Source organism: Pyxicephalus adspersus, chromosome 1 (genome assembly GCF_032062135.1).
Source record: "Pyxicephalus adspersus chromosome 1, UCB_Pads_2.0, whole genome shotgun sequence".
Taxonomy (NCBI): Eukaryota; Metazoa; Chordata; class Amphibia; order Anura; family Pyxicephalidae; genus Pyxicephalus; species Pyxicephalus adspersus.
Window position 1 is genome coordinate 151,648,476 of NC_092858.1, and position 26,684 is coordinate 151,675,159.

The 26,684-nt window shown below is 39.1% G+C and overlaps 1 protein-coding gene across 2 annotated transcripts; it reads right to left on the minus strand.

The window, feature by feature from the left end:
• Nucleotides 1–923: 923 nt before the first annotated feature.
• On the minus strand, nucleotides 924–25,556 carry TMEM45A (transmembrane protein 45A). 2 transcript variants are annotated; one of them, XM_072431522.1, is made up of 6 exons: nucleotides 25,417–25,556; nucleotides 16,906–17,123; nucleotides 14,286–14,498; nucleotides 12,669–12,853; nucleotides 8,440–8,585; nucleotides 924–5,611 (listed from the first exon to the last, which is right to left on the minus strand). In XM_072431522.1, exons 2-6 carry the CDS (start codon nucleotides 17,093–17,095, stop codon nucleotides 5,518–5,520), a joined length of 828 nt encoding a protein of 275 aa, XP_072287623.1. In that variant the 5' UTR covers nucleotides 17,096–17,123; nucleotides 25,417–25,556; the 3' UTR covers nucleotides 924–5,517. The 2 variants fall into 2 exon arrangements, with proteins under 2 accessions (XP_072287623.1, XP_072287625.1); XM_072431524.1 differs by lacking the exon at nucleotides 25,417–25,556 and adding an exon at nucleotides 20,590–20,651.
• Between the last annotated feature and the right edge of the window lie 1,128 nt (nucleotides 25,557–26,684).

Sequence of the window (26,684 nt, forward strand, 5' to 3'; positions counted from 1 at the left end):
CTTCGAAGCACCACCATTAATAAGTGTGATACACATACTAGTGTAATTTGAGAAAGTTTTAGGTTTTGTAAAGGGGCAAGGTAAAATATGTGCATTACTTACCCCGTTACCTCAGTAAGAGATTTGCCCAGTTTACACAGCTGAAACATTTACCATGCTCACCAAAGTCACCCCAATAGCTGGATATCTGTATAGTGGTATAGGGAGGTGATTTGCCAAGAACAAGCTTTGTTAACCACTATTGTTAACCACTTGGTCAATAGTGCTATTGTTAACCACTTGGTTAATCACTTCCTGATGCCAATTTTCAACCAGTAGAGTTTTTGGCAGAGTTTCCCAAAGTTTGGAGTCTTTGGAAGTGTGTTCATCGGCAGATTCCCCTTTAATGTTGCATGAACCATCTCCAAAACACAATGAATGTAGAAAAAGTGATTTTACCTGCTGCATTTAGTTTCAGTTATAACAAGGCTGTAGTGCGGTTGACAGAGGTGAACTGCAGCAGTGCTGCTGAAAAAACAGCACATCTGAACATAGCCTTTGAGACCTATGACAACTATTTTAGATATAGTATGCCAAAAACTTTTGCCTGAGTGCCTTATCAGTCCCAGATTAATGAGTGGCAAAAGAAAGTCACTAAACTCACAAATGGCCTCATGCAATTTGACAAAAGCTTATGGGGAAACTCTGAAGTTAGCTGGAAAAAGACTATGGTTGGATTAGCCCAAAATTTAGCTTTTTGAGCAACAGACTTAACACCATGATTATCATAAATACACAATCCCACTACAAGACATGGTAGTAGCAGCATAATGCAGAAGTGATGAAGCATAGAAGGAATACAGTAAAGATAAGAAAAACATGGAAATAAATAATGTATGGCACCCTATATCAATATTTTTTTTTAATTCAATAACACCAAGACAAAAATTATATATTCACTTTATTGAATAAAACAAAATCTACTATACAATCTTAAAATAAGATAAAACTATTATTGTAAGGCTTTAAAGTCTACATGTGAGGATCCAACATCATAGTAACATGAGAGAGAACACGTCCCCCAAAACGTGGCGGAGGGTCGTGATAGTGTGGATGCCTTTAGGACCATATTACAGGACATAAAACCTGCAAGTACAGAGATACCTCGGCTAACGAGTGACCCTGCTCATTAATTTTTCAGCCAACGAAGATTTTTCCCGCTGAGTTTGGCATCAGCTAACGACTGCATTTGTGGATGCGCGATAGCAAACTGCAGCCACAGTGAGCTGTATTTTAATTTTGTTTAAGCCAACGAAGATTTCAGCTAATGAGTGTAATTCTGGAATTAATTATCTTCGTTAGCCGAGGTATCACTGTAGGTGAATCCTGTAGGCACTGTGGTGAATATAAAGAATGTTTACAATAAAATAATTGCACAATTTGAAGAAGAATTATTGTATTTAATTTACTGCATTATATAAAAATATCACAATTGTTTTTATCAAAGTACAAATTACAGTAGAAAAAAGCAGCCAAATTGCTAAAAGCACTTTACATCTAAAAAAACTCAATGTTGTGTGTATTGTTTGTGAAATTGATATATGGGAAGTGCAGAGCGCCCACATCTGAACAACCCCTGTGAAAGCCCCTCTCTACATAGCAGCCATTTACTACAAAGCAAAAGTATAGTATCCTTTAAGATATGAGCTTATACGGGCCAGACCCCTTCTCAAATCAGCTAATATGTAGGTGAAAACTGAACCTGTAAAAGGGTGAAGTTTTACTTTCCTTACCTTCAAATTCTGCATAGTGCCTAGGTGAAGGTGATTGCACACTGCCCTTACCTTGAAACGAGCTTAAATGTCTTGTGACATTTCACCTACATGAAAGTGTGGGAATGTCACACCCAGCAATGCAGAAGACAAGGGTAAGTATAATCCTAAATCAACTGGAAGGTCCAATTTAAGCACCTGTCCTATTCTGCAATAGCGACCTGCCCAGAATCGCTAAAGTTTAAAAGTGGGATTTGGGTATGAGCCTATAATACCAAGCTAAATGGTACCTATTACTACTACTGTTAGCACCAGTAATTTCATACTATCCAGTTTTATAAATCAAGAGACCCCATAATCCAACTTTTCCTCCCAATATTATAGCTGTCTGACACTGAGGTTTCTTCTGCACACTGGGACCTGAGATGGTGTTGGGGACCCGAAGAATTTATACTGAAAGTATAATTAAATTTAAATAAGCTATCACTTTTAAGATGGCTTACATTAGGTGTGCTTTGTGCATTTCTGGGTGGCATTGAAGTTTGATAGAAGAAACATATTGCACATATTTAAACAAAATATTAAAAAAAACCCTCATCATTACCTTGTCAGATCTTTAAAGAAAAGCTGTAAACATAATTAAATGTAGGTATTTTACAAAGTCTTTAGCATATCTAACAAAACAATTTATATTGCACCTGTACTTTGTCCCAGTTATACTACAATCTCACATAATATATATTGTATTCATTGTAAATCATTTTATAACAAAACATATATATAATGAATTACATACATCACAATGTCAGCATTGTTTTCAAGGTATGGCACATAAATAAGGATAATGTTTCTCCAATATTTAAAAGACATGCATCTTTAAAACACACCTAACTATATACATATACTTCTGACTCTTCTTTGGATAGAGTTTATAGCATTTCACTAAGTATATACAGTACAAGCGGTTATGAAATGGAAACTATAATTTATTGATCATGCTGTACAATTCACTGCAAATGCCCTGTGTAATTTAGGATTTCCCTTTGATTTTCCTGAAATCTTAATGCAAACCCTTCTTGAAACCCTAAATGCCAAATTTACCTAAAACCCTAACAATATCCCCACCTGAAACTCTAACCTTCCCTGAAAACCAAACCTTCCTTGAAACCCTAACAATAACCCTACCCTAAGACCCTAACCTTCACTTAAACGAACACTGACTTCATCTGAAACCGTAAAATACCCTGAGCTCCTAATACTTACTATAGATTTCCCTAAAACCCTAATACCATACCCCTCTCTGAAACCTTAACACAAACCCCACCAAAAAAACAATAATCTTTCCTGAAATCTTTCATATTTAATAAAAACATAACCCCAACATCCACCTTCCCCAAAATCCTAACACAGACCATCCCTGAACCCGAAAAGGAATGCTTATGTAAACCCCTTGCTTGAATAATCATCTTTCTGGTGGTAAATCAAAAGCCAATGATGAGCCCTTCCTGCTCCAAATTGCATTAATCAAAGCTGGTGGGAGTATTTTTATTGTAACATTGGGCTGCATGCAAAAGATTTTGAAAGCAAATATTCTCATATGAAAGGAGTGTCCCAATGACGTTCACACAATACAGGAGGACAATGACCATTATTGGTTTTCTAAACTCCATAAACCATCCTATGCAGATAAATGCACCCTTCACGGTAAACTCCACCAGAATACAAGATATACACTTAGTGTGGGCTGGGTTTACTTTTCCAGTTACTTGTGTTGTGTTAAAGCAAGCCATTTAATTTAATGGGCTGCCAATACACCACAAAGTCCGAAAAAGTAGACATGAATCGTAAAGCACAGCACAACAAATTGATGTTTGTCATCATGCGCTGCAATGCAAGGAGTTGAAGCTTCATTGCTTTACCATTCAAAATATAACTTAGTGTGACAGTAATGTGCACATTATTACAGCACACTACAGCAAAAAAAAAAAAAAAAAAGCATGAACCCAGCCTATTACAATGTTCCCATACCTGCATTATATTGTATATAAAAAGTGAAAACACATACGGATTTAAAAATGTAAAAACTTACATTTGTGATTTAAAAAAGGAGGAGGATAGTGGAGTTGGAAGGACAGTAGGGAGGTCTGGCGGGACACCTGTCTACAGCCATTGAATTCTCTAGCACATATATGAATTTGGTCCTTCATAGCTACCAATGAATTGAATTCATGTTCCATCATTGATAACCCTGATCAGCCACAGAACCGCTAGCAGCCATTATCTAGAGTCAGAACCAACAGGAAATGTGGAGGGGAACCCATGAATGGATACAAAAAATGTGGAAGAGGTTCCAATCTACTAAAAAATGTTTACTCTACTGACAGTGTCCCCAAAGAGGAGTTTTACCCGGACTTGCTGTTCTGTATTTCGGTAAAGGCAGAGGGGGAAGGAAAACCCCTACAAATGGGACATTGACTGGGCCACTTATCCTGGTGTGAATCTCCTTTTCCTACCGCACATGGAAAAAAATGAATGGTCCATTTAGAAAGGAGTTTCAGCATTCTAACCTAGTTTAGTGCCACAATGGCAACCACTGACTTCCATAAATTAGGTAGTTTATAACTAGGGATGAAGTCTAAGTTTAATTTTACCTATATTTCAGAAAAAAAAGAAGAAATTGGAGCAGACAAACTTCAAAGCTGCTAACAAAGCAACAAATGGCTCCTAGACAATGTTTACTTTGCCAACTGTGTGAACTTTGGCTGGAAGCAAGTTGTTAAAGTACAAAGCACACAGCAGTCCTATTAGCTGGTGGTTGCCAGAAGTGGCTCATGAACAGGCTTTGAAAGCCACCAGCTAATAGAAATGCTGCCGAGTACCATGTGCTCCCTGATCTCATGTTTCCTTTGTCAACCAAGCACTTCAAGTTCAACAGGTTTGACTCAGATTTGAATAGCTTCAAAGAAAGTTTGCAGAATCTAGAATGAACCTAACTTCAGCATATTAGAGCTGTAAATTGTTGTGTTGTTAACTTGTTACTTTTACCAATGCAAAAAAAAGCTACTTCAAAGGCAACCTCTGACTTTTGAAAGGTCATCCACACAATTCTTACAAAATAAACCAATAATAAAATATACAGCATGTATACAGAAACAGCTCCACTCTCAGATTTCTATGGTTTCTTTTTCAAACAGTCTAGAGAGAAGGTTAAGATTTCAAATAGGAAGAGATGACAATGGTTGGAGGGTTGCAAGAGGTTAGCAAGATGACTGCTTACGGAGGTGATAATATGACACCCTGAAAATGACACTATAGGCAAGACTCCCCAGAGAATCAATCAATCTGTATTTATGGAATGATGAACCCATAAAAACAAAATCTAATGTTACATTTCACAATGTACATCAGGTTGAAAATAAAAATTTCAGAAATGTTAATTCTACTTTCAACAAGACTGTGAGAATTCTGATATTACTACCAACAGGCGTCTTGGCATTCAAGGATCATATATAGAATATTCTTCAGTAGCAGTACAACCCCGAAATATGTACAATCTTCTCATTCTAGTTAGAACATAATCCCCAAATCCCCAGGTTCTTGTTCTCCAGGGAAGAGGTTACTTGATCTAAATATTTTATATCGAAAGTCATAATTTTTCCATTACTAAAATAGTTACCTTACACATTATTACAGTTTGGTCTAATATACAGTACAAATGATATGCATTAAAATGCAGAAGCCATGAGGCTGAAATGAGAACGGTGTACTACAAGTCATCCTCGGAGTCTTGATCACCTTGTCGGGATTTCAGTAGCTCCATCTCTGTTGTCTGGGTGCTCTTTAGCTTTGTGTTAACCACCCTACAAGAAATAAACAGATAAGGATTTTAACATTTAAAAAGATTGGCAAAATAATGGAGATTTAGAATAGACATCAGATGGTGATCAGGCATGTATGCCAAACACTTTAGAAACTACAAACATCAATGTGCAAAAAGCTATGGAACCAGGTTTATCCCAGGGAAAAACATTGGTATTGGCTGAAATGTTCTCCAAATTTGGGAAGCTTTATTCTGGAGGAGCCAAACAACCACGACTTTTTTTTTGTTAGGGAAAGGTTTCGGTCTGTGAGAAAATTTTGGTGGTCCCCCGTATGGATCGCAGGCTCAGGGCGGTGGGCGGGTTGTGTCTTTGGACACGACCCACCCACTCTCCCATTGCAGGCTTAGACCAGCGATGGGGGAGTGGGCGGGTTCTGGCATCATGTCATCACTCTGGGGCAAGTTTCTTCCCCTTTGAGTGATACACGGCTCCCCACACATGTGCGGTCCGGAGTCAGTAAATTTAGTGGTTTAGTGGTCCGTGAGCTCTAAAAGGTTGGCGACCAGTGTTCTAGATGATTGCTGCTCTAACTTTCAGCAACAGGTGAACAAACAAGCGGCACTTTGCTGTGCTCTCATCCATGGGAGTCCATAGCGGTTGTACCAGATGTGTCATTCATCCATCGGTTGTTGTAGATTTATGAGGAACATTGTTGGACCACTGTTCTCATTGGAGTTCCGCCTAAAAGAAAGTCAACCATTCGTCTCAGATGAGAATCATCCGAGTGTGTACATCACCTGAGGAAAGTAGTAATACCAATGGGCAAACATTGGCATTATTAAAGGACAAGGTATATGGTCATAGCATCAGCTTACTCAACATGTCACATGAAACCTCAAAATCACAAAGGAAATATTGGAATGGTTTCCTTTGTCAAATTCAGTGATCCCAGGCTTTAAAATACTTAGTATGCGTTAAAGAATAATCCTGGCTAACACATATGCTGTTCTATATTTACTATGCAATTGTCTACTAAAGGGAGCGATGAAACAGACTATCAATTCAGCTGTATTTTCGCGCACAGTCATTGAATGCATATGCATTGCCGATTTCGGTGTATAATAAACAAAAAAATCATTCTGGTATTAAATGGCCAATCATAAAGATTACATAAGTCACAATAGTAAATGCTATATCTTTTAATGAACTGATATACCGAATTGTGGCTAAATTAACAGAAAGGTTTATTCACCATGTTGCCAAACATGAAGAAGCCAAAAAGGTTGTTTTTTCAACAAGTTGGGACAGTGTTTTTATAAAAAAGCAAGAGAAACTTGGATTTTGGGAGTGACCTTGTCTTCTGTTTTATTACTTTATTCATTTCAAGTCCAGCCTGATGTACAGATGTTAAGTGAAAAGAATGGATCAGTAAAGAAATATGTAGATGCAGTATGAAAACAGGAAATGTGCCTCCCTACCTGTACAGGTGTACTTCTGTTCTCAATAATGACAGATATAAAAAAATAAATAAATAAAAGTCTCCCTTTAACCTCCTGAGCGTTACACTGAGGTCTAGATTTCTGTACCAAAAGTGATCCACTGTTTTTCATGAAATTTTTTTTTAAATTGTAGACCTGTAACTTACAGAAATATGTCCGAACAAGGGTTCTAGTAGATAATATGAATATAAAAAATGTTTGAAACACACAATCATGTAAAAAAAAAAAATTACTTTTAATAAAATTAAAGGAAAAACACAAAAATCAGCAATGTAAACAAATCATAAATACTGAAAAAGCAGTAACTCTGTATATTGTAAAGTACTATATTATTCTAAAACACCTCCCTAGTGTGGCAATTTTTAAAACTTTGATTCTGTATTTATTGGAGTTTGTTTTGAATTATTTTGTATTTGATTGGATACGGGAGTTTGTATCCAATCCAATACAAAATAAGAATTTGAATTTCCAAGTTATTTACTTTTATTTTATTTTTTTTTATTTTCTTGTATTGGATTGGATGCTGGAGTTTGTATCCAATCCAATACAAAATGACAGTTTGAATTTACCAGGTATATACTTTGTAATTATTTGAATTATTTTGTATTGGATTGGATACGCAAGTTTGTATCCAATCAAATACAAAATATAAATTTGAATTTCCAAGTTATTTACTTTTATTTTTTTTTTTTTTTTTTTGTATTGGATTGGATACGCAAGTTTGTATCCAATCCAATACAAAATGACAGTTTGAATTTACCAATTATATACTTTGTATTTATTTGAATCATTTTGTATTGGATTCAATACAGGAGTTTGTATTGAATCCAATACAAAATGAATGAATGAGTTTCAGTTTGAATTTCCCGCACACGCGCCGACGTCATCACGCACGCAGGGAGGAGCCGTCCGGTTTTTTTTTTCTCCGCCGGACAGCTTCTCCCTGCAGAGATCATCCGGCGCTGGAGCGAGGACGACGTGGGACGATGAGCGGGTCCAGGTAAGATGCCGGCCGGCATCTTGTGTTCCGCCGGCCGGCATCTTGTGTTCCACCAGCCGGCATCTTGTGATCCGCTGGCCCGGCGGATCACAGGATGCCGGCGGGCGGAACACAAGATGCCGGCCGGCGGAACACAAGATGCCGGCCGGCTTCTTACCGGTCCCGCTGTCACCCGACGAAGGCACCCGACGCTGGAGAGATCGGCGGACGATGATCGATGGAGGACGACGCTGGATGAGCACAGGGGGACCAGGTAAGTATGGATGTACAAAATCTCGGGCTTAACCATCCTTGCAGTTTTTTTTTGCCCGAGCGAAGGTCGGGCTTAACTGCAAGGTGGTTAAAACAATGAAAAAATGACCACTCACCAAATAATTATTCCATAATTTGCTGCCACCATCATAAGACTTGAGGCGTAATGCCAGCAGAAGCACATTGTAATAAACATGATATTACTGTGGTCGTTCTGATTCCACTCAGGGCCACCGCCAGGGGGAAACAACACAAACCCGATCTGAAATAAAAAAAGAATGCAGAATATTAACATACAACACATTTCCTTTAAAGGCCAACTAAACCCAAGACTTAAACATCCTAAATAATTATGTTAAAGTTTTGTTATAAGTTTTACTATGGAACTAAATTAAAACTCCGTTTTTAGCTTTGTATTTATCAATAGCCAGGATCTCACGATCCTTTTAGTTTCCATTAACAAACCGACGTCCTACAAATTGCAGACCACCTACCTCTTGTGACTACAAAGTCAAAGTCATACTGTCTCATGTATAAAAATGGTTTCTATTGATATACAGAAATGCTGGGAAATGTAGTCTAACATTTAGAATTCTCTCTTTTGGCCGTGATCACATCTGATTGACCCCCATAAGTAAACTCAGATATAAGAGAACGGTGGCTCAGTGGTTAGCACTCTGGCCTTTGCAGTGCTTGGTCCCAGGTTAGAATCCCGGCCAGGACACTATCTGCATGGAGTTTGTACAGTATGTTCTCCCTGTGTGTGTGTTTGCGTGGGTTTCCTCCGGATAGTTCAGTTTCCTCCAACTAACGCAGTTAGGTTAATTGGCTTCCCCCCAAAATTGACTTTAGACTGTTAATGACATATGACTATGGTAGGGACATTAGATTGTGAGCTCCTTTGATGAGAGACAGCTAGTGACATGACTATGGACTTTGTTCAGCACTGCGTAATATGCTGGCGCTATATAAATACTGGCTAATAATAATAATAATAATAGAGAGAATGAGATATAATGCAGTAAGCACATAATCATCAATCATCCTAAACGCATGTGGCATTTTCCTTGTTTGGTGTTGGATTTAGTTGGCTTCTAAACAAATGTGTAACCCTAAAATCTAGACTAATCTTATTGTGATGATTACTATGTCTCCCTGATCAGCTCTCCCTTTTGGCCCTCAAAGCAGTAATCACACAATGATTGAGATTTGGGAGAAGGAATGGGTACACTGTGCTTATTTAAGGGACAGTACATGTTACCATATTGAGAGACCTGGCTTTCCTACATATCGGATAACCCGGTCATGAATGGTATATGGGCAAGCACCTCTGGGTGCATGTGTTACCACCCAGCCCACTTTAGTAATATGCACAAGGTAATATTAAAAAAAAAACCCACACACAAACCTGACTGCATGCATACAATGAGAATGGTTTTTACTACTGCACCTGTACATACAACACACTATGCAACTAATTATTATTCTTTTTATTTTACTTTGGGCTGGTATTGAGATCAGGGCTAACAAAGATTTCTGTAAATATATATTCTCTGAATAAATATATATTATATTATGGGATAAATGTAAATCTCCTTTTTCGGTTGTTACCTATAGTAGATTATGCACTGTAGTTTAACCTTTTTGTGATCTCATATCTGCCCCCATGTAATTGATGCCACAGCTGGATCTCTGCTAGGGCCAAGCTCTTATCAGGCAATGATGATATTTCTAAATTTTTGAAGGTAATATCTGGTTACGCAAAGGCATTAGGCATTTGGTACACACAAAGTAAATTGATATTTTTTGTGGCTACAGATGATAAAAGCACTTTCTAGTTTTTAAGCTGGGTATGGATATATCCATTTAGATTAAAAAAAAACTTTAAATAAATAAAACATCTGTGGCCAGCATGCAGCCTGGTCTTCTATTTACTGCAGCTAGTATTCGGAAATAGTAACAGGGAAAAAAAACACATTGTCGTGCCGACTAAACTCTCATGAGTCTCTTTTCCCTAAAGAAACAGCACCTGGCCCTTGCAGCTGTGATATTCCCTGGGGCATGAGGCTTTTAGTATCATGGATGAAGTATTAGAATGCAGCACCGTCTCTGCTTTCTAGAAGTAATAACTATTTGTAGAAGGCAGATTTTACAAGATTGCAAATTGTATAATGACCACATGAGGGCAGCAGTGCACCCACACAACACAAAGAGTTTGCCAAAACATTAGAAGTTATACAAATGCTGGTATATATGAGAAAATGTACTTCAGGTCTAGAAGTTCTGAAAATTTACCTAGGAAGAGCAGGTGTTTTTACCCATAAATCTTTATATACTAATGCACAAAAAAACTAATCTAAGGATCTTAAAAAAAAATCTAAAAAAAAAAAAAAAATACAGAGAATATAATAACTGACCCCTATTTGAAAATTCTGGTTGCCTTGCTGTCTCATTTAGTACCTAAATATATTGATCTGGTACAAGAACACAGCTTAGAAAGAGAAGTCAAAATCTTTATCTACATTTGTGTTCAGAGCCTGTAACCTGGAAAAGGAAGTAGCAGAAGAAGTGATCGGAGACAGCAACCCCAGTTCTCTGTGCTGTGATATCTTGGCGATATCTTTACCTAATAATATTTGTAGCATGAAACCCAGGCTTAATTTAAAACTGAACTCCAGGAAACTGCCTAATACAAATGAAAAAGGAAATAGGGAGCCTTTTCACATGCCCAAGCATTTGTTTATCAGTCCATCCATGCATGAGATGTATGAGGGGGTGCTGAGAAGTTCCTGGTTTTGCCCCCTTCCAGATGAAACAGAAAAATCAGTGTGGGGGCATATGACAGCCTAATATCTTTGTATGTAACTGTGCTAATATCAGGTCTTTGCAATTCCTAAAACTGTTTTTTATTTAGTGAGAAGCTGTAATGGCAGAGGCACAAGCAAGTTTCACGTCGTTGGAGTTACGGGCCGTCATAAAGTTTTTGTTTCTCCAGGGAAAGTCAGCAAAGGACATTCACACTGAGATGTCACAAACACCGGGGAAGAAGTGTCCTTCCTACAGAACTGTCAAAACCTGGATATCTCTGGCATTTCAAGACTGGGCATTTCACCATTGAAGATGAGCCCCGCAGTGGGCGCCCCCCCGCCTCAACTGACCCGGCAACCTGCGGTTCTGTCCATGAGCTGATTATTGAGGACCGGCGAATATCCACAAAAAAGATTGCCCAAATACTTGACATCTCACGGGAGCGTGTTGGGTTTGTTATCACCACTATCCTAGACATGTGCAAGCTTTCAGCAAAGTGGGTGCTGAAATGTTTGAACAGTCATCAGAAGAAGGAACGAGTTGAAGCATCCAAAGCAGTTTTGGCCCATTTTGAAGCTGCACAGGACTTTTGGCTAGGTTAGTGACTGAGGATGAAACCTGGCTCCACAGCGGGTCCCCGCGGCCGATGCAGTTCCAAACCCAGAAATCGGTAAAAAAGTCTCATTTCTGAGACAAAGACAGTATTCTGTTGGTGGACTACCTACCTCAGGGCTCTAGTATCACCAGACAGTATTATGCTAACCTCCTGGATCAGTTGAAGAAGGCAATTTAGCCAAAACCCCGTGGAAAGTTGACCAAAGGGATCCTATTCTTGCAGGACAATGCACCTGCGCACACATCCAACATTGTGGCTGCCAAATTTAACACCCTGGGTTTCCAATTGGTCCATCATCCCCCCTACTCACCTGACCTGGCCCCTTTGGACTATTATCTGCTCCGAATTTACACCTGAAGGGGCAACGTTTGGAGGACATTTCTGAAGTCAAAGATGCTGCTGAGAACTGCTTTGCGCCCCAACCACACAATTTTTATATGAACGGTCCAGAAAAGCTGCAACTACAGTGTACCAAGTGCATCAGTCTCAGGGGGGAATATGTTGAATAAATGTGTTATTTCATAACTCTGGCTCTCTTCTTTCTGGGCAAAGCCAAGAACTTCTCAGCACCCCCTCGTATTGAGATCTGCTCCATGGAAAAGCCAAGTCTGGGGGGACAGAGGACCTGAATTTTCTCTGCTGCTAAGTCACATTTACAGGTACTGTCTCCCCAATCATGTATTAAAGATTACAGAGCTGCTAAAAATGTGTATCGTACACCTGATTGGAGTTAGGCTTTAACCTGCACACGTACAGACATTTTTAATGCAAAGCAGCAAGATTTGTTAGAGTTGATTTCCCTTTACCATTGGCCTCCAAATCAGAAACATTCTCAACATGATGATTTCAAATAATCCTCATTAAACAAATTTGAAGAACAGCTTTAGGTTATAGGTGTAGTTCTACCCTCCTGTTACTTACCTGCCAGAACCAGCTGCCTTGTAATATACACAAGCTGCACCGGAAGAGCTCCAGAATGATATTTCCACGGAAGAAGATCTCCAGAAATATACACAGTGCTCCACCAAACACCGCATACAAGAGGAGCAGATGAATGTGCTGGTCCAGCTCCTGCCTCCCATGAACATGATAGTAGAACAAGAATCCTGCATAGCAGGGGAAATAAAAAAAAAACTATCTGATGAGAATGTATTGTACCATTGCAGTTGTAAATATATATCAGTATTCTCATCAGAATTTTTTTTAAAGCTGGTGGAAAGTAGCTGTAAGCAGGTGGTGGTGCTGTATTGTCACCCAACTTTTCAATACCCACCCAAAAACAGATGGGTGGTACACTTGGCTAAAATTGTCTGGGGAGAACACTGTATATAGAATATAAATCTTGTCTTCTAAAATATATATAAGCAAAGAGACATCATAATCCTTCCAGGTAGAGCTTCAGGGCACCTGTCCTTGCCTACTTTTTTCTCAAAAGGACAGTAACTTCATGCCCTATGATGGCCAATATGATGGGGTGAAGCAGGTACTCCTTTACAGGGACATTTTTCACCTACATATAAAGTGGGGGGCTCAGCCAGCACAAGCAGATCTTCCATTTTGTGGAAGGTCCATTTTACCAATGACAGGCAGCCCTATGACCAGTATGGAAGTTTGAAAGAAGGGTAAGGACACAAGCACAACTCAAATGTTCATGGTAAAATTCAAAGTGTGTCCACCTCTTAGATTGTAAGCTCTTCTGGCCAGGGACCTCTCCTCCTGTGTCACTGTCTGTGTCTGTCTGTCAATTGCTACCCCTATTTAATGTACAGCGCTGTGCAATATGTTGGCGCTATATAAATACTATTAATAATAATACTCCACCATTCTTTATGCATGGATTTATTATCAGAGGGGAAGGTAAAGGTAATTTAGAATGCGCACTCAACTGCCGAGAATGGTTGGGAACCATTTTATACAAGCATTTGCACATGGCTGCGTTCACATTGCAGTGGTTCCAGGACCTGACACAGCCTATGGCTGCCCTTTAGTGGCCTGACACTTCTATTAACTTGAATCGGGATGCTTTCAACTGCAGTTGCTAGAAGATTGGGGATGGCCCATAATGCCTGCAATTGCAGGACAAATTGTTTATTGAACCATGCAGCTGACTGTACACATCAGAGCCCTTAACCCTCCATAAACTCACCACACATTACAATCTTATTGTACAATCTCCTTTCGATCTCTTTAATTGGCTACAGTTCATTTGGTGGTTCCCAATTTTAGATAGTTTTGAAAGTTTTAACGTTGATTGTAATGAGTATACTGAGCTTAAAAGAAACCCCCTTCCCTTGCTATTCAAAAAGTAAAAAAAAAAATTTGCCTGGGAGTAACTGAACTTATACTATTTCTCCTTTTTTTGCTAGATTCTCTAATTGAATAGAACTCAGTGGGCATTTTCTCAGATGTCCAGCACAGGGTTGTGAAAAGTTTGTGGTGAAGTAGTCTTGCAGGCAAGGGCGATTCAGATTTGCCCTGGCTAGTATATAACTGCGATATGTTAATATTGCACAACTGAACAAGAATATGATAAGATACCTTCAACAAATACAGCAATGGCGAGCATCAGTCTATCCATGGCAACAGGAACAGCTTTGGTGGTGTGAGTAATGATATCCATCACCCCTGAGATGCCATAGAATAAGTACATGGTAGAGTGCTGCCAGTTCATAAGGTGGTCCCACTGCTTCTCTTCATGGTTGTACAGCTTGAGGTGAGGACCGTCCGGAACGAACTGCTCTGCCAACATTCCTGAGGACAAAAAATAAACAGTCATTTCATTTACAGGAGGGCAATGGATATTATATACACTAACTAGACAAAGGGTAGAATGTAAGCTTGTACGGTAAGGCTCACCACTAGCATTTCCAGTACTGCTATGTATTCACACATTTCTATGTACTATATATTAGAGGAGCCATTCAGATGTGCACTTCTTGTATCTCCATCACTACAAGTAATAGTGAGAACGGTGGCTCAGGGGTTAGCAGGCTGGCCTTTGCAGTGCTGCGTCCCAGGTTCCCAGCTCAGCCAGGACACTGTCCGCATGGAGTTTGCAGGTTCTCCCTGTGTTTGCGTAGGTTTCCTCCGGGTACTCCTGTTTCCTCCCACATCCCAAAAACCCCCAATTAGGTTAATTAGCTTCCCCCCCCAACACTGACCTTACATTGTATTAAAAGACATATGACTATAGTAGGGACATTAGATTGTGAGCCCCTTTGAGGGACAGCTAGTGACATGACTATGGACTTTGTACAGCGCTGCGTAATATGATGGTGCTACAGAAAATATAAAATAAAATGGCATGACAAACACCTAATTAGAAGGAGTTTAAATCGTAGGCTTATGCATTTCTTATATTCAACCCACATGCAAGATTTCCGGATTAAAGAATGCGGACTTTGCATACTTTTTCAGTGTATTACCAAGTGAGTTGACCCTTTATTCTGAGCACAACCTAGCACAGCCAAAACTGCACCCGATTCTTTTTTGGAAAAGCCACTAATGGCAATGCAAATGTGTATACAGTAACAAACACTAACAAACACAAAAGTGGTAAATCACACAGTCTTCTATTTTGTCCAGAGGAGGTCTATGTTGTTTTTCAGCTATTCAGAGAAACGTATTGTTCTCAGAACTGGAATAAATTGTCACCATAGTAAAGCCCCCGACACATTAGTTAGATCATGTCAGCGTCTCCAACAGGACCACTAGAAAAGGCTAAGAAGCAAATAATTTGTTCCTGCGGTTCAGATCCTGGATGCCTTGGAAATAGGATAATAGTTTTGCTGCCTTCTGTAGCAATCTTGTCACTCACAAAATACAAAAGGCTCACCCAGAACTCATATCACCTCTAGTAAGGAGTTTTATTAGTCTACACTCTCAATTCACTGGCTGTGAAAATGGACATAGTGCCAAATCTGCCTATTTGTTGTCTTGTTCCCGAAAGGCTGCTTTTTTGCCAAATGCTAAGTATAAGGAATAGCACAGAACTGTATTCCATAGAAGAAGAAGTTGGAATTGACGGCAAGCAAGACAAAACCTTGGACATAAAAAGTCTTGGTCTAAAGTAACCCAGGTGACAAAAACTAACACCTAGTACAGTGACTTACATATGTTCCTAATCATACTTCCATCTAACAAAGCCAAATAAGTACTTTGGGTATATCAGTAAACTTTATTTCAGTGGTCCATATCACTGCTAACCCAATTGGATGGTGAAGTTTTCTTTGGCCCAGAGTAGTATTATGTAATCTGTTGTCAGCATCTCCTACTTATCAGTGCTGTACAAAGGGCTTGCATGCACAGTACACTGCACAGTTCATAGCACAAATGCAAGGTAGTCCCTGACCAGAAGTTTGGGGTAACAGTGCAAGGGATATTTTATGATATATCTTGTAATAAAAGTTTCAAAAAAAGAATACAAAAAATGGCATTATGGAAGCTATGCATCTCTATTAAACTAGAAGTTTTGCCTAGCAGAGTTTACAAACTTTTTACCAGGGGGCAACCCTTGGGTTAACTTTAGGTCTTTAGGGACCCCCTTCTATAATTACTATATTCACAGCACATTAGTGTGGTGTAATATCTCTTACATTGGGAAGAATGTCACCATGTAAAGAATGTTCCCCCCAGAGTTTTTTTAAGCTGTGTGGGATAAAGCTGTAGGTGGGTGGCAGCCCCTGTATTGTGACCCTACTTTTCTGTAACCACCCAAAATCATCCAGGTGGTTACTAAAAAGTACCAGGTGATGCACCCAGGTAAAATGGGCTGGGGAGAACACTGGTAACCCTTACGGACATCCAAAAAGATCATTGGCGTCAGTGGTAACATATAGAATATATGTTAATAATATGGAAGCTATAATCTATATTCAACTGTGACAATTTTTAACCAAGAATGTAATAGTACTTTGAGGTCTTCCATTTCCTCCACATGATATTATCAAACAGTGCACAGTACAAAGTACAAATATGGACAATGGAGAGCAAAGGAGAAACGTTGCCAAGTGTCGAGTTTATAGCCCGGCAGGTACATAACAGCAGGACCTCTCCCCATCACATGACAACACAATGCGATAACGGCTCAGATTTATGGGCACACATCTGGTCACTGTGACACAGGCACTCTATAGAAAGAACAAACACAATGGCTTACCTATCAATGCAAATATTGCTTTTACTATTCCTTCGATCACCTCCACGCGCTGAAAGCCAACTTTGGAACCAAACCAGCAAATCTTTCTATGCTTTCGGCAGGCATATTTCAGGGGGTATTTCACAGACCACCACAGGCCAAAGAATAGGAAAAAACTTCCCGGAAGAGCGTGGCCCTTAAAGTTAGCCATAAATTCAATAACTTTGATAACTGAATTCCTGTAAAAGAAAGTAAAAAGAGATTAAGGAACATAAGAACATCAAGGTGAAGGACATGAAATAAGGTCTAGTACACAAGCAGATCCACTGACAATATGCACACTTATCTATTGATTGCTCACATATATACAGGATTGTTCATACACATGGGACAATGTTTTACTGACATGTTGGATTTATTCACAACTAAATCGGAACCCACCCCCCAAAAAAAAAATATGATCAGCAGGCTGCTAAAATGCTTTCAGACTTAATTCAGATCTAACTGGAAATCAGAAGGATTTTTTCCTGTGTATTCTAAATCGCTAGAGGAAAAACTAAAACCAATTAACCATTCAGCACGCACCCCTCAAAATAGGGTTCATCCTTATAAATTAACATTTATGTCACAGGACTACATTTGAAATCACAGTAAGTCTATCATTTCCTGGAGTTATTATAGGGTTGGATTATGCGGCCATTTTTGGGAGGGGAAAGGGAACTAACTTTTTGGGAAAAGGGAATCCTAAAAAAAGTAAAAATTGTGAGCAAGCAGCTCTTTATTGCAGAAGGGACAGTGTACGTCTATTAAACAAATTGTCTGGGACAAAGTTTGATAGATTCTTATCCTGGTGACCATACAAGAGGGCACTTTCTCTATTTTTGGCACACATAAGAACCAGAGATTGACAATATGGTGAAATGGCATGAACAGGAGGCTGCTCTGGCTCCAAGAAAATATGAATCATTAAACCTGGTGACATCCCTGCTGTGGTTTGGCAAGATACATTTTGGTAATTTCCATGGTGGCTGCCTATCAGTTCCCATGTACCTAACACCCACCAGCTATTGGAAATGCAAGGTGATCAAAAAAACAATTGTTGAATTTCCAAAAACAGCCCCTGCCTGCCCAGTGCTTTCACCCACATAGGATATGCACAGGCAAAATATGGTATACCTGCTTTTTTGTTTTTTTTGATGTCCAATCAATTACTGATCAGAAAACTGGAACGTTTGGTCAATTGAAAAATCAGCCATTGTGTGCTTCTGTCGACCGGGCAATATGTAAAACCAGGATCAGCAGGGACTTTTCAGAACAAGGTAATTGTTTCTTTCAGCAACACCTTTATTTTCTTAAATTTTAAATGGTTGGCAGGTGAGGATCCCATCTGGACGTAACAACTATTACATTTAGTTTATTTTACCATTGTCATTATTAAAAATGTTGTACTTTGCACTGCCTTCAAAAATTGAATTTAAGTGTGGTATCTCATAGCAATCAAATTGAAGACAGACCAATACAAGGTGGATTGTGATTGCTTCTTGCAGGTTTACACTTTGCTCATGCCTCACATTGTTAATTGAAATTTGCAGCAAACTGTTGCTTTTCATTACAGGGAACATTATGACTTAAAGCCCCCAATTTCTCTTCTGAGCCAACAGCACAGGCGATACCAAAATAAATGTTGCTTTACTATGCCATACAACAAATGGTGACTGTGAACATTAATTAGGATCCGTGAAAAGCCTAACTCCGTCCAATCAAAAAGGAAATCCAGATTGTCTCATCTGTTTTCTGGCTACAAATTGCCTTTACATGTGCTGATCAAAGAGAAGCGAGAAGAATATTCCCAGTAATGAGCTGCAAACATCGCTGGGGGAATACAAAGGGAACAAAGGTGTATAGTGCCCAGGGACACTACACAGCGCCAAAGATTAAAAGGTTTCTAAACAAATACAGAATGATTTATGGGAAGAATATTTCATTACCATTCACATATTACATGCAAACAAAAGGTACAAACAAAACAGAACTAAACCCTTAAAAAGTCATTACAACCAAGCAGGTCATTTATTGCAGAAAGGACAGACGATGTCCCATCAGCAATAAAATTTAATCATGTTGGGTAAAAAACTAGCAGTCCCCCGTGGTCTATTAATGATCCACCATGACTAAACAATTAATCGTTGTCGTTGTAGTCAACTTCTGCTATAATGTCTATGGTGAGGATGCAGTATGGTGCCTTCCATGCCTCCTCTCCGTCCCCTTTCCATAGAACTCTATAAGCCTCATTTGTTGCAAGGTCACTTAAAACATCACAAAAGGCTATGTTTGCAATCTGTACATTGCTTAGGTTCTTTTTGCCATTTTTATGTAAAAACATGAACACTTTAAAAGTTAAAGTGGAACTCCACAGGAGTTTTTCTGGATTGGGTCCCAGGTTGTCTACTCTTTTATGTAAAGTAAAAAGTTTAGTTTAGGTCCACTTTAAGCCTCAAACAGATGACATCAGATGATTGGTGTTGAAATCACATCTTTTGTGAATATTTCCAGTAATAGATGAACAAACTATTGCTCTGTGGAAAGAAGGAGGGAGCTGCACCTGGCTGTACTCTCCTCCATAGAAATGCACAGTGGTCACTTGTCAATCTGCCATGGGACATTGAGGGACCGCTGTACACACTGGATTTTCATCAGAATACAACCTTTTATCTTGGATGACTTGGACGTGTGAACAAGCTTTACACAAGTCTGATTGCCTAATTAACAGAATCAGAGATGGATTTTTATCCAATCAAATGGAAGCATTTGCTGTCTATAATCTAACCAACAAATGTTCCAAAGATCCAATAGCTCAATACTGACTTCAGCCATTTAAGCTACATACACACGTGCAATTATTGTCGTTGGCAAGGATCATGAAAGCACGGCACAATGCATGAATGAGTGATGTACATACAGCAGCGTTCTGCTCTATGGAGAGGGAAGAGGGAGAACGACAGAGCGGCACCCCGCTGTGCACTCTCCCCCTTCCCTTGCATTTGTATCTTTGTCGTCCATCGTCCATGGATCCGCCAGGACGGTCGTTCTGATGATGGACGACGGGCGCTGTACACATGCCAGATTCTCGTGCCAGAGCTGATCATCAGGCAAAAACCATTAGACGTGTGTACGTAGCTTTAGAAGGTTTATCTTAATCCTTTTGCACAGTCTCAGGTCATCAATACAGACGCCTTTAATATGTATACAGCCGGAGTCTAGCTGAGCCTTTCAGCAGTCACAAAGAAAAGTTGGTGAAAGTTTATTGAGTGGAGGCTGGACACTGCACACATCACACAGGGAAGTTACTCAGCCGGCATTGTGTACGTGACTGAGATCACTGAGAGCAAATAAACCCCAGAATCTCCACCATCACACACACCAAGAGATAGGCAATGATTTCCTATCATTCAGCCAAATAAGAATGAATGGTGAGTAGGAAGAGTTCCAAGATTCTCAGAAGAATATTTACAATGCACAGAATAAGATTAATAAAATCTATGGATTGTACACAAAATACAAATGATTGATTGTAAGCTCTTCTGGCCAAGGTCCTCTCCTCCTCGTCTGTCATTTGCAACCCCTAATGTACAGCGCTGCATAATATGTTGTCGCTATATAAATACTGTTTAATAATAATAATTGATCTCTGCAGAATTTACTCACCAGAGTTGTAGGGAGATTTGTAATCATCAACACATTATACACATATACCCTGAGCATTCCAGGCAGCAGGTATCACCTTTATCTCCAGTACTATGGATTGTTCATCTGAGGTTCAGTGGATACAATGTAACAAATTAGATTTCTATGAAACTAAGTAGCACATACACCTCCCACATGTCTGACCCTTACAGTGTGTTTAACCTTTTCCTATGTATGATTAATATAAAAAAACTTTATAGATTGCTAACATATTCTGCAGCGCTGTACACTAAATAGGGGTTAGAAATGACAGATAAATACAAAGAATGACACACAAGGAGGGGGGAAGGATCCTGCCCATAAGAGCTTACAGGATGTTTGATTAACCCTTTCCTATATCTTTGAAGGAAAATTACACTTTTAATTACTAATCACCTTCTAGATTGTAAGCTCTTTGGGGCAGGGTCCTTTCCTCCTGTGTCACTGTCTGTATTCATCTGTCATTTGCAACCCCTATTTATTATACAGCGCTGCGTAATATGTTGGCGCTTTATAAATCCTGTTTGATAATCAATCCTTTGTGGTTGCATATGTTTAACCCTTTCATTGCTAGTAAATCCCATGCAGCAGCATGATTAATCCTTTCAATCCAGGTGGATTCCATGCGTTAACCATTTCAGTTCTAGTTAATCTCCAGGGGCGCCATGTGACTAACTCATTTCATTATCAATTAATCCCTGGTGATTACCATTCCTTTTATTACTAGTACATACAAGGTGTGCATTAGAGATTAACCCTTTCATTGTCGGTAAATTCCTGGTACTTCCATGTAATTAACTCTTGGTACTCACTTAGTATTTACCTTTTTAATCCCACTCTTCACGTAAGTAACCCTTTCATAAGTAAGAACTGGTCCCTGCATTTCTAAAGCTTCTACCACACATAATCTATTTGCCTGTTCCTAGATTTGGGATAATAATGTCTACAAACCTTCCCAGCTCAAGTAACTTCACATCAAGACACAGCAAGCTTTTCCTAGAATCCTTTTGGACTAATTTATACATTGTCATGTGTAGGATGTTGGTGTGGTTGTGTATAGGACCACCTGGTTCCTATAGATGCACCTGAGCCATGCACGACCAATCATGGGGAGGGCTCCTGAGCCGTACACAATGAGCCAGGTATAGTCGGATCTGCTCAGTGCAATAACAGATATACACAGCGGCCACTTTATTAGGTACAGCTTGCTAGTACCAGCTTGGAATCCATTTTGCCTTCAGAAGTGTTGGAAACCTTCCTTAGGGATGTGGCAATGATCATATCACACAATTACTACAGATATGTTGAATGCACATCCATGATAAGAATCTCCCCTTCCACCACATCCCATGGGCGCTGTATTGTATTGGGATCTGGTGACTGCGGTGGCCATTTGAGTACAGTGAACTCATTGCCAGTTTAATATGATTTGATCTTTGTGACATGGAGTGTTGTCCTGCTGGAAGTAGTTATCAGAAGATGCGTACACTGCGGTCATAGAGGGTATGGACATGGTCAGCAACAAGTAGGTTGTGGCATTTAAATGGTATTCAGTTGGTACTAAGAGGTCCAAAGTGTGCCAGGAAAATGCCCCCAGCACCATTACACTGACACCAGCCTGAACCACTGATACCAAGTTTTTCCAATCTTCTTTTGTCCAATCTTTGTGAGAATCAGGTGCCTCTTCTTACTGACAGGAATGGCACCTGGTGTGGTTTCCAGTTGCTGTGGCCCATCATACATTTTGATGTGTTGTGCGTCCACAGATAATCTCCTATATACCTTAGCTCTAACAAGTGCTGACTCAAGTTGCCAATCAACTCAAACTAATTTTCCTCTGACTTCAACCAGAGAACTGCTACCCACTGGATATGTTCCAACTATTCTCTATAAACCCCAGCAGAACAGCTGCATTACAACAATCATACCACATATAAAGTCCCTTATATCACCTTTTTGCTTCCTTGACTGGCTGCCGGTACCTCCTGCCTTCCCACTATACACCAACCGTATAAAGTCCTCTTTCTGTAAAGCCCTATAATATACGGGTCCCCCAGATCACCTACAGAGCTCATTACCTCGAAACTCTCCGACTAACAGGCAAATGGAAATCCCATGCATATTACACTGTGGAAAATTGCTTCGATTAACATAGGAACCCCTTGCATATTATTACCCTGAACAATTGTATTTTAGTTTAGTGTACATGGATTCTTTAATACGCCTTGATGAAATTTGATGAGGAATCCGTTCAAGTAGTGTTACTACTGTGGGTCTATATGCTGCTACATTGGAAGCTACTATATTTTCTGTAATAAGTTTACACCTGGATAATTACCACCATCATTACCACCTCTTCACGTTATGATCTCTTATGACTGGTCATCCTACACCCAACCTTGGTCTCAAAAATCTCCTGAAGAAGCCAATAGGCGAAACGCGTCGGGTGTCGAGACCAGCATTTTTCTGACTATAAGACCATAATCCCTTGTGAAACAATGTAAAACACGGGTTCATGCAATTAGCACAGGAACTATATGTGTAGCTAAGGTGATAGCATAGTAGATCTTTGTTGGTTTCAGGTAGAAATGTTAAAAAAGTAAATTATTTTTGATTTTTACTACTATTGCCTGCTAAAGCCTACCCCTCTTAGGTGCGCAGGATGGGTGATGAAAACGGTATTAAAGGTCCATCTACGGTAGGTGAAGGTATACAGTTTGGCAGGATGGAGATCCTGAACAATATAATGTACCCGTGCTGCTTGTGCAGACCTAGTTGGTGTGATATGACTCTTTAAATCTCAAGACTTTATTATTAATATTATTAAACAGTACTTATATAGCACCAACAAATTACGCAGTGCTGTACAAAAAATAGAGTGATAGACAGATACAGACAGTGACAGATACAGAGCTTACAATCTGTAGGACTGGATGGATAGAAATGAAACTCCTCTGGCATGGCAATTTAAACAGTTCTATTTATTTATTTCATCTGTGTATTTAGTGAGTAGCTTGGTTTACTTTTAAAGTGTAATCTTTGCATTCTAATGGGGCAAATAACTCCCATGGAGAGGGTGCAGGTATTTAGATAAAGCTTGGAAGTTTTTGCCCAGTCTGCAGGGGTTTTTCTGTGATAGTGTGGGATGCTTGTGGGTTAGTTAATAGTTGGGTGGAGAAAAAGGGGTTATTCCATGGTAGGGATCAGCAGGTAGGTTAGTACATACAGGGATCAGTAAGTAATGAACAGTATAGTAAAAAAAAAAAAAAAAAAAAAAAAAAAAGTTAAACACACTGCCCTCAGGACTGGGGAGTTTGTTACATATTTTTAGCGGAGTATCAACTCCATCACATACGTGACTGAGCTCAGAACCTACACAGAGGAGTACAAAGCAGACATACTTTCATATGTACACAAAAATAGGCTCACACAGCTGGATAAACCACATTGCTACCGAGACGTTTACCTACTTGTTGGCCAACGTCTTATGAGTAGAACATCGCTGTAACTTTCTTTCTTAGTGTATGCAAACCCAAATTCTGCACTCGGTTCCCTTTTGCTTTATCAAACCTATTTTTATGTTGAATCAGTTCAACAAGTGCAAAAATACTTGTCAGACTGTTAGAAATCCAGTGCTGATCATGTCCTGCTCATTCTACAAGTTTATCTTAAACAAAAAGTTGGTTAGGTCTACTGAATACTTCCTATGTTATGGTGCTATTCATCACTTCTTGTCCTAGGGTGACAACACTTTTCCTTCATATGTACAGTACAGTGTGTGTTGTCACCCTAGGACAGAAAATACGATACTGAGTAAGCTGTAGTTTATTGAATTTAGTTGAATTTTATTGAATTTAGTTCTTCATGTCGCCCTAACACAGCGGAAGTTACCAGGCGTCACAATGTTCATTTATCTTTACTGTTTTATGATGGCACATAAAGGAAACATAACTAGGTGACTTTTCCATGGACAGGAAAACTGGGATAATGCAGAGAACTTCCAAGATTTACAACAGAAGAGTTAAATGACAGTCAATGAGCCAATATGTGATCTGTGTATTGTAAGTCTTCAACATGGAATCATTGATCCGCCAAACAGCAATCTGACATGTAATGAATGATCTGAAATCATGGATCCACCAAGCAAATCACTGATCCAACATGTAATATTTATTCTAATAGGTATTATGGATTCAACAAGCAATACTGATCTAATGTACAACCATTGATCCAATAAGCAATCACTGATCCAGTATGTAATTATTGATTATAAATATATTTAGAGATCAAACAAACAATACACATCTAAAATATAATCATTGATCCAATAAGCAATCACTGATCCAGTATGTAATTATTGATTATAAATATATTTATAGATCAAACAAGCAATACAGATCTCATATATAATCATTGATCCAACAAGCAATCACTGATCCAGTATGGATTTATTGATCCAATATGTAATCATGGATCAAAAGAGCAAAACTGATCTAATATATCTTTGATCCAATAAGCAATCACTGATCCCACATGTAATAATCTAATAGGTTATTATGAATTCAACAAGCAATACAGATCTAATATATATTAATATATATACATTGATCCAATAAGCAATCACTGATCCAGTATGGAATTATTGATCTAATATATAATCATGGATCAAACAAGCAATACTGATTTATTATAAAATCATTGTATTAATCTTTCCAGTATGTAGCTATTGATCCACAATTCATCTAACCTGCTGATCTATTCAATCATTGATCCAACAAGCAATCTTTGATCTTTGCTGCATTAACTCACCAACTTTGAGCTGACTTTTTGGGAAATGTGTGATCAGAACACGTCACCAGCTCCCTGTGTAGTGCCCGGAATACACATCTGATCCCAGCATACAGTGCAGTTTTCTTATGGAGACCAACTTCCAGAACTGAATGCTAAGCTTGTACGGTACAGTCTAGCGAACCTATGTGATTGGCACTGGTGATTGCTAAAGGAAAGGCGGGGCGGGGAATAGTTTAAATCACTGATTGGCTTTTTGTGCTGTCAGTTATATTGCCCATCCTTTCCACGTGTACGTCTTTTACCCTCTAGTGACTGGTATGAGGTACTGCAGGTGATGGGAGTTTGGAGTCAGATGGAAAAAAATAGTTTTTGGAATAGAGAAGTCAATATACAATATGCAAGGGAAAGGAAAGCTGGATGACGCCTAGGAAGGGGCTAGCATTCCTTTCCAGCTTCTGGGGTTAGAAGGAGGGGCAGCTGTTACAAAAAAAAGAAAAAAGAAAACACAAGAGAGAGATCTTAATTGGTCCTTAAAATAGGAATATGAATTCATGATCTGTAATGAATGGTGTGAGCTGACAACATACAGCTTTTTGTGTCTCCCAAGTCAGTTTAAGTGACACCAATGACATTGTTTTTGTGACATTCTTCCCAATGGCCAGCAATGTAAGCGGCATTCTTCCCACTGCCCACTACATTAATATACTGTGAGCTGTGGATATAGTAATTATAGTAGGGTTACCTAAGACCAAAGTTATTTAAAAGGTTCCCTTATGTTAAAAAGTTCCCTAAACACTGCCTTAAGACCTACCCCAAAAGTAAGCCCTAGCATGCCAATCATGCAAGGGGGAAATATAAGCCCTCCCCCGAAAGTAAGCCCTATTGGCTTCTTCGGAGGGTGCTATCAAGTGGTACACGGAGGGATACCAAGAGGAAGGAGAGAGCAGAGAGAGGGCAGATTTTAAAGGACTGGAGCAAGGGGTGAAGAAATCGCAGGGTTAGTTACCTACGGTACTCTGGTGTGAAACTACAACTAATAAGAGGTTGGTGGATTCTTTTTTCAAAGGGTCCTTGCTAGTATTTCATTCATTAGCAGCAATGCATATTTATTGATTGTTTTTTTTAGTTTTTAAAGTTTTTAGTAAATAAAGTTTTTGCTTTATTTAGATTTTTATTGGTTACTGTTTGTGGTCAACAAAGCTTTGGAAGTTTTGTTTCTGTGTCTGAATGTTACTCTATGAGTCATATGGTAATTGTCAGCTCATTTTCTTGTTATGTTGCACTTG

Coding starts and splice junctions, on each gene's coding strand:
- TMEM45A (XM_072431522.1), bottom strand. CDS start 17,095: ATGGCTAACTTTAAGGGCCACGCTCTTCCGGGAAGTTTTTTCCTATTC. Junction 12,854..14,285: donor CATTGCTGTATTTGTTGAAG/GTATCTTATCAT, acceptor CCTGCTATGCAG/GATTCTTGTTCTACTATCAT. Junction 8,586..12,668: donor AAGGCAGCTGGTTCTGGCAG/GTAAGTAACAGG, acceptor TTTTTATTTCAG/ATCGGGTTTGTGTTGTTTCC.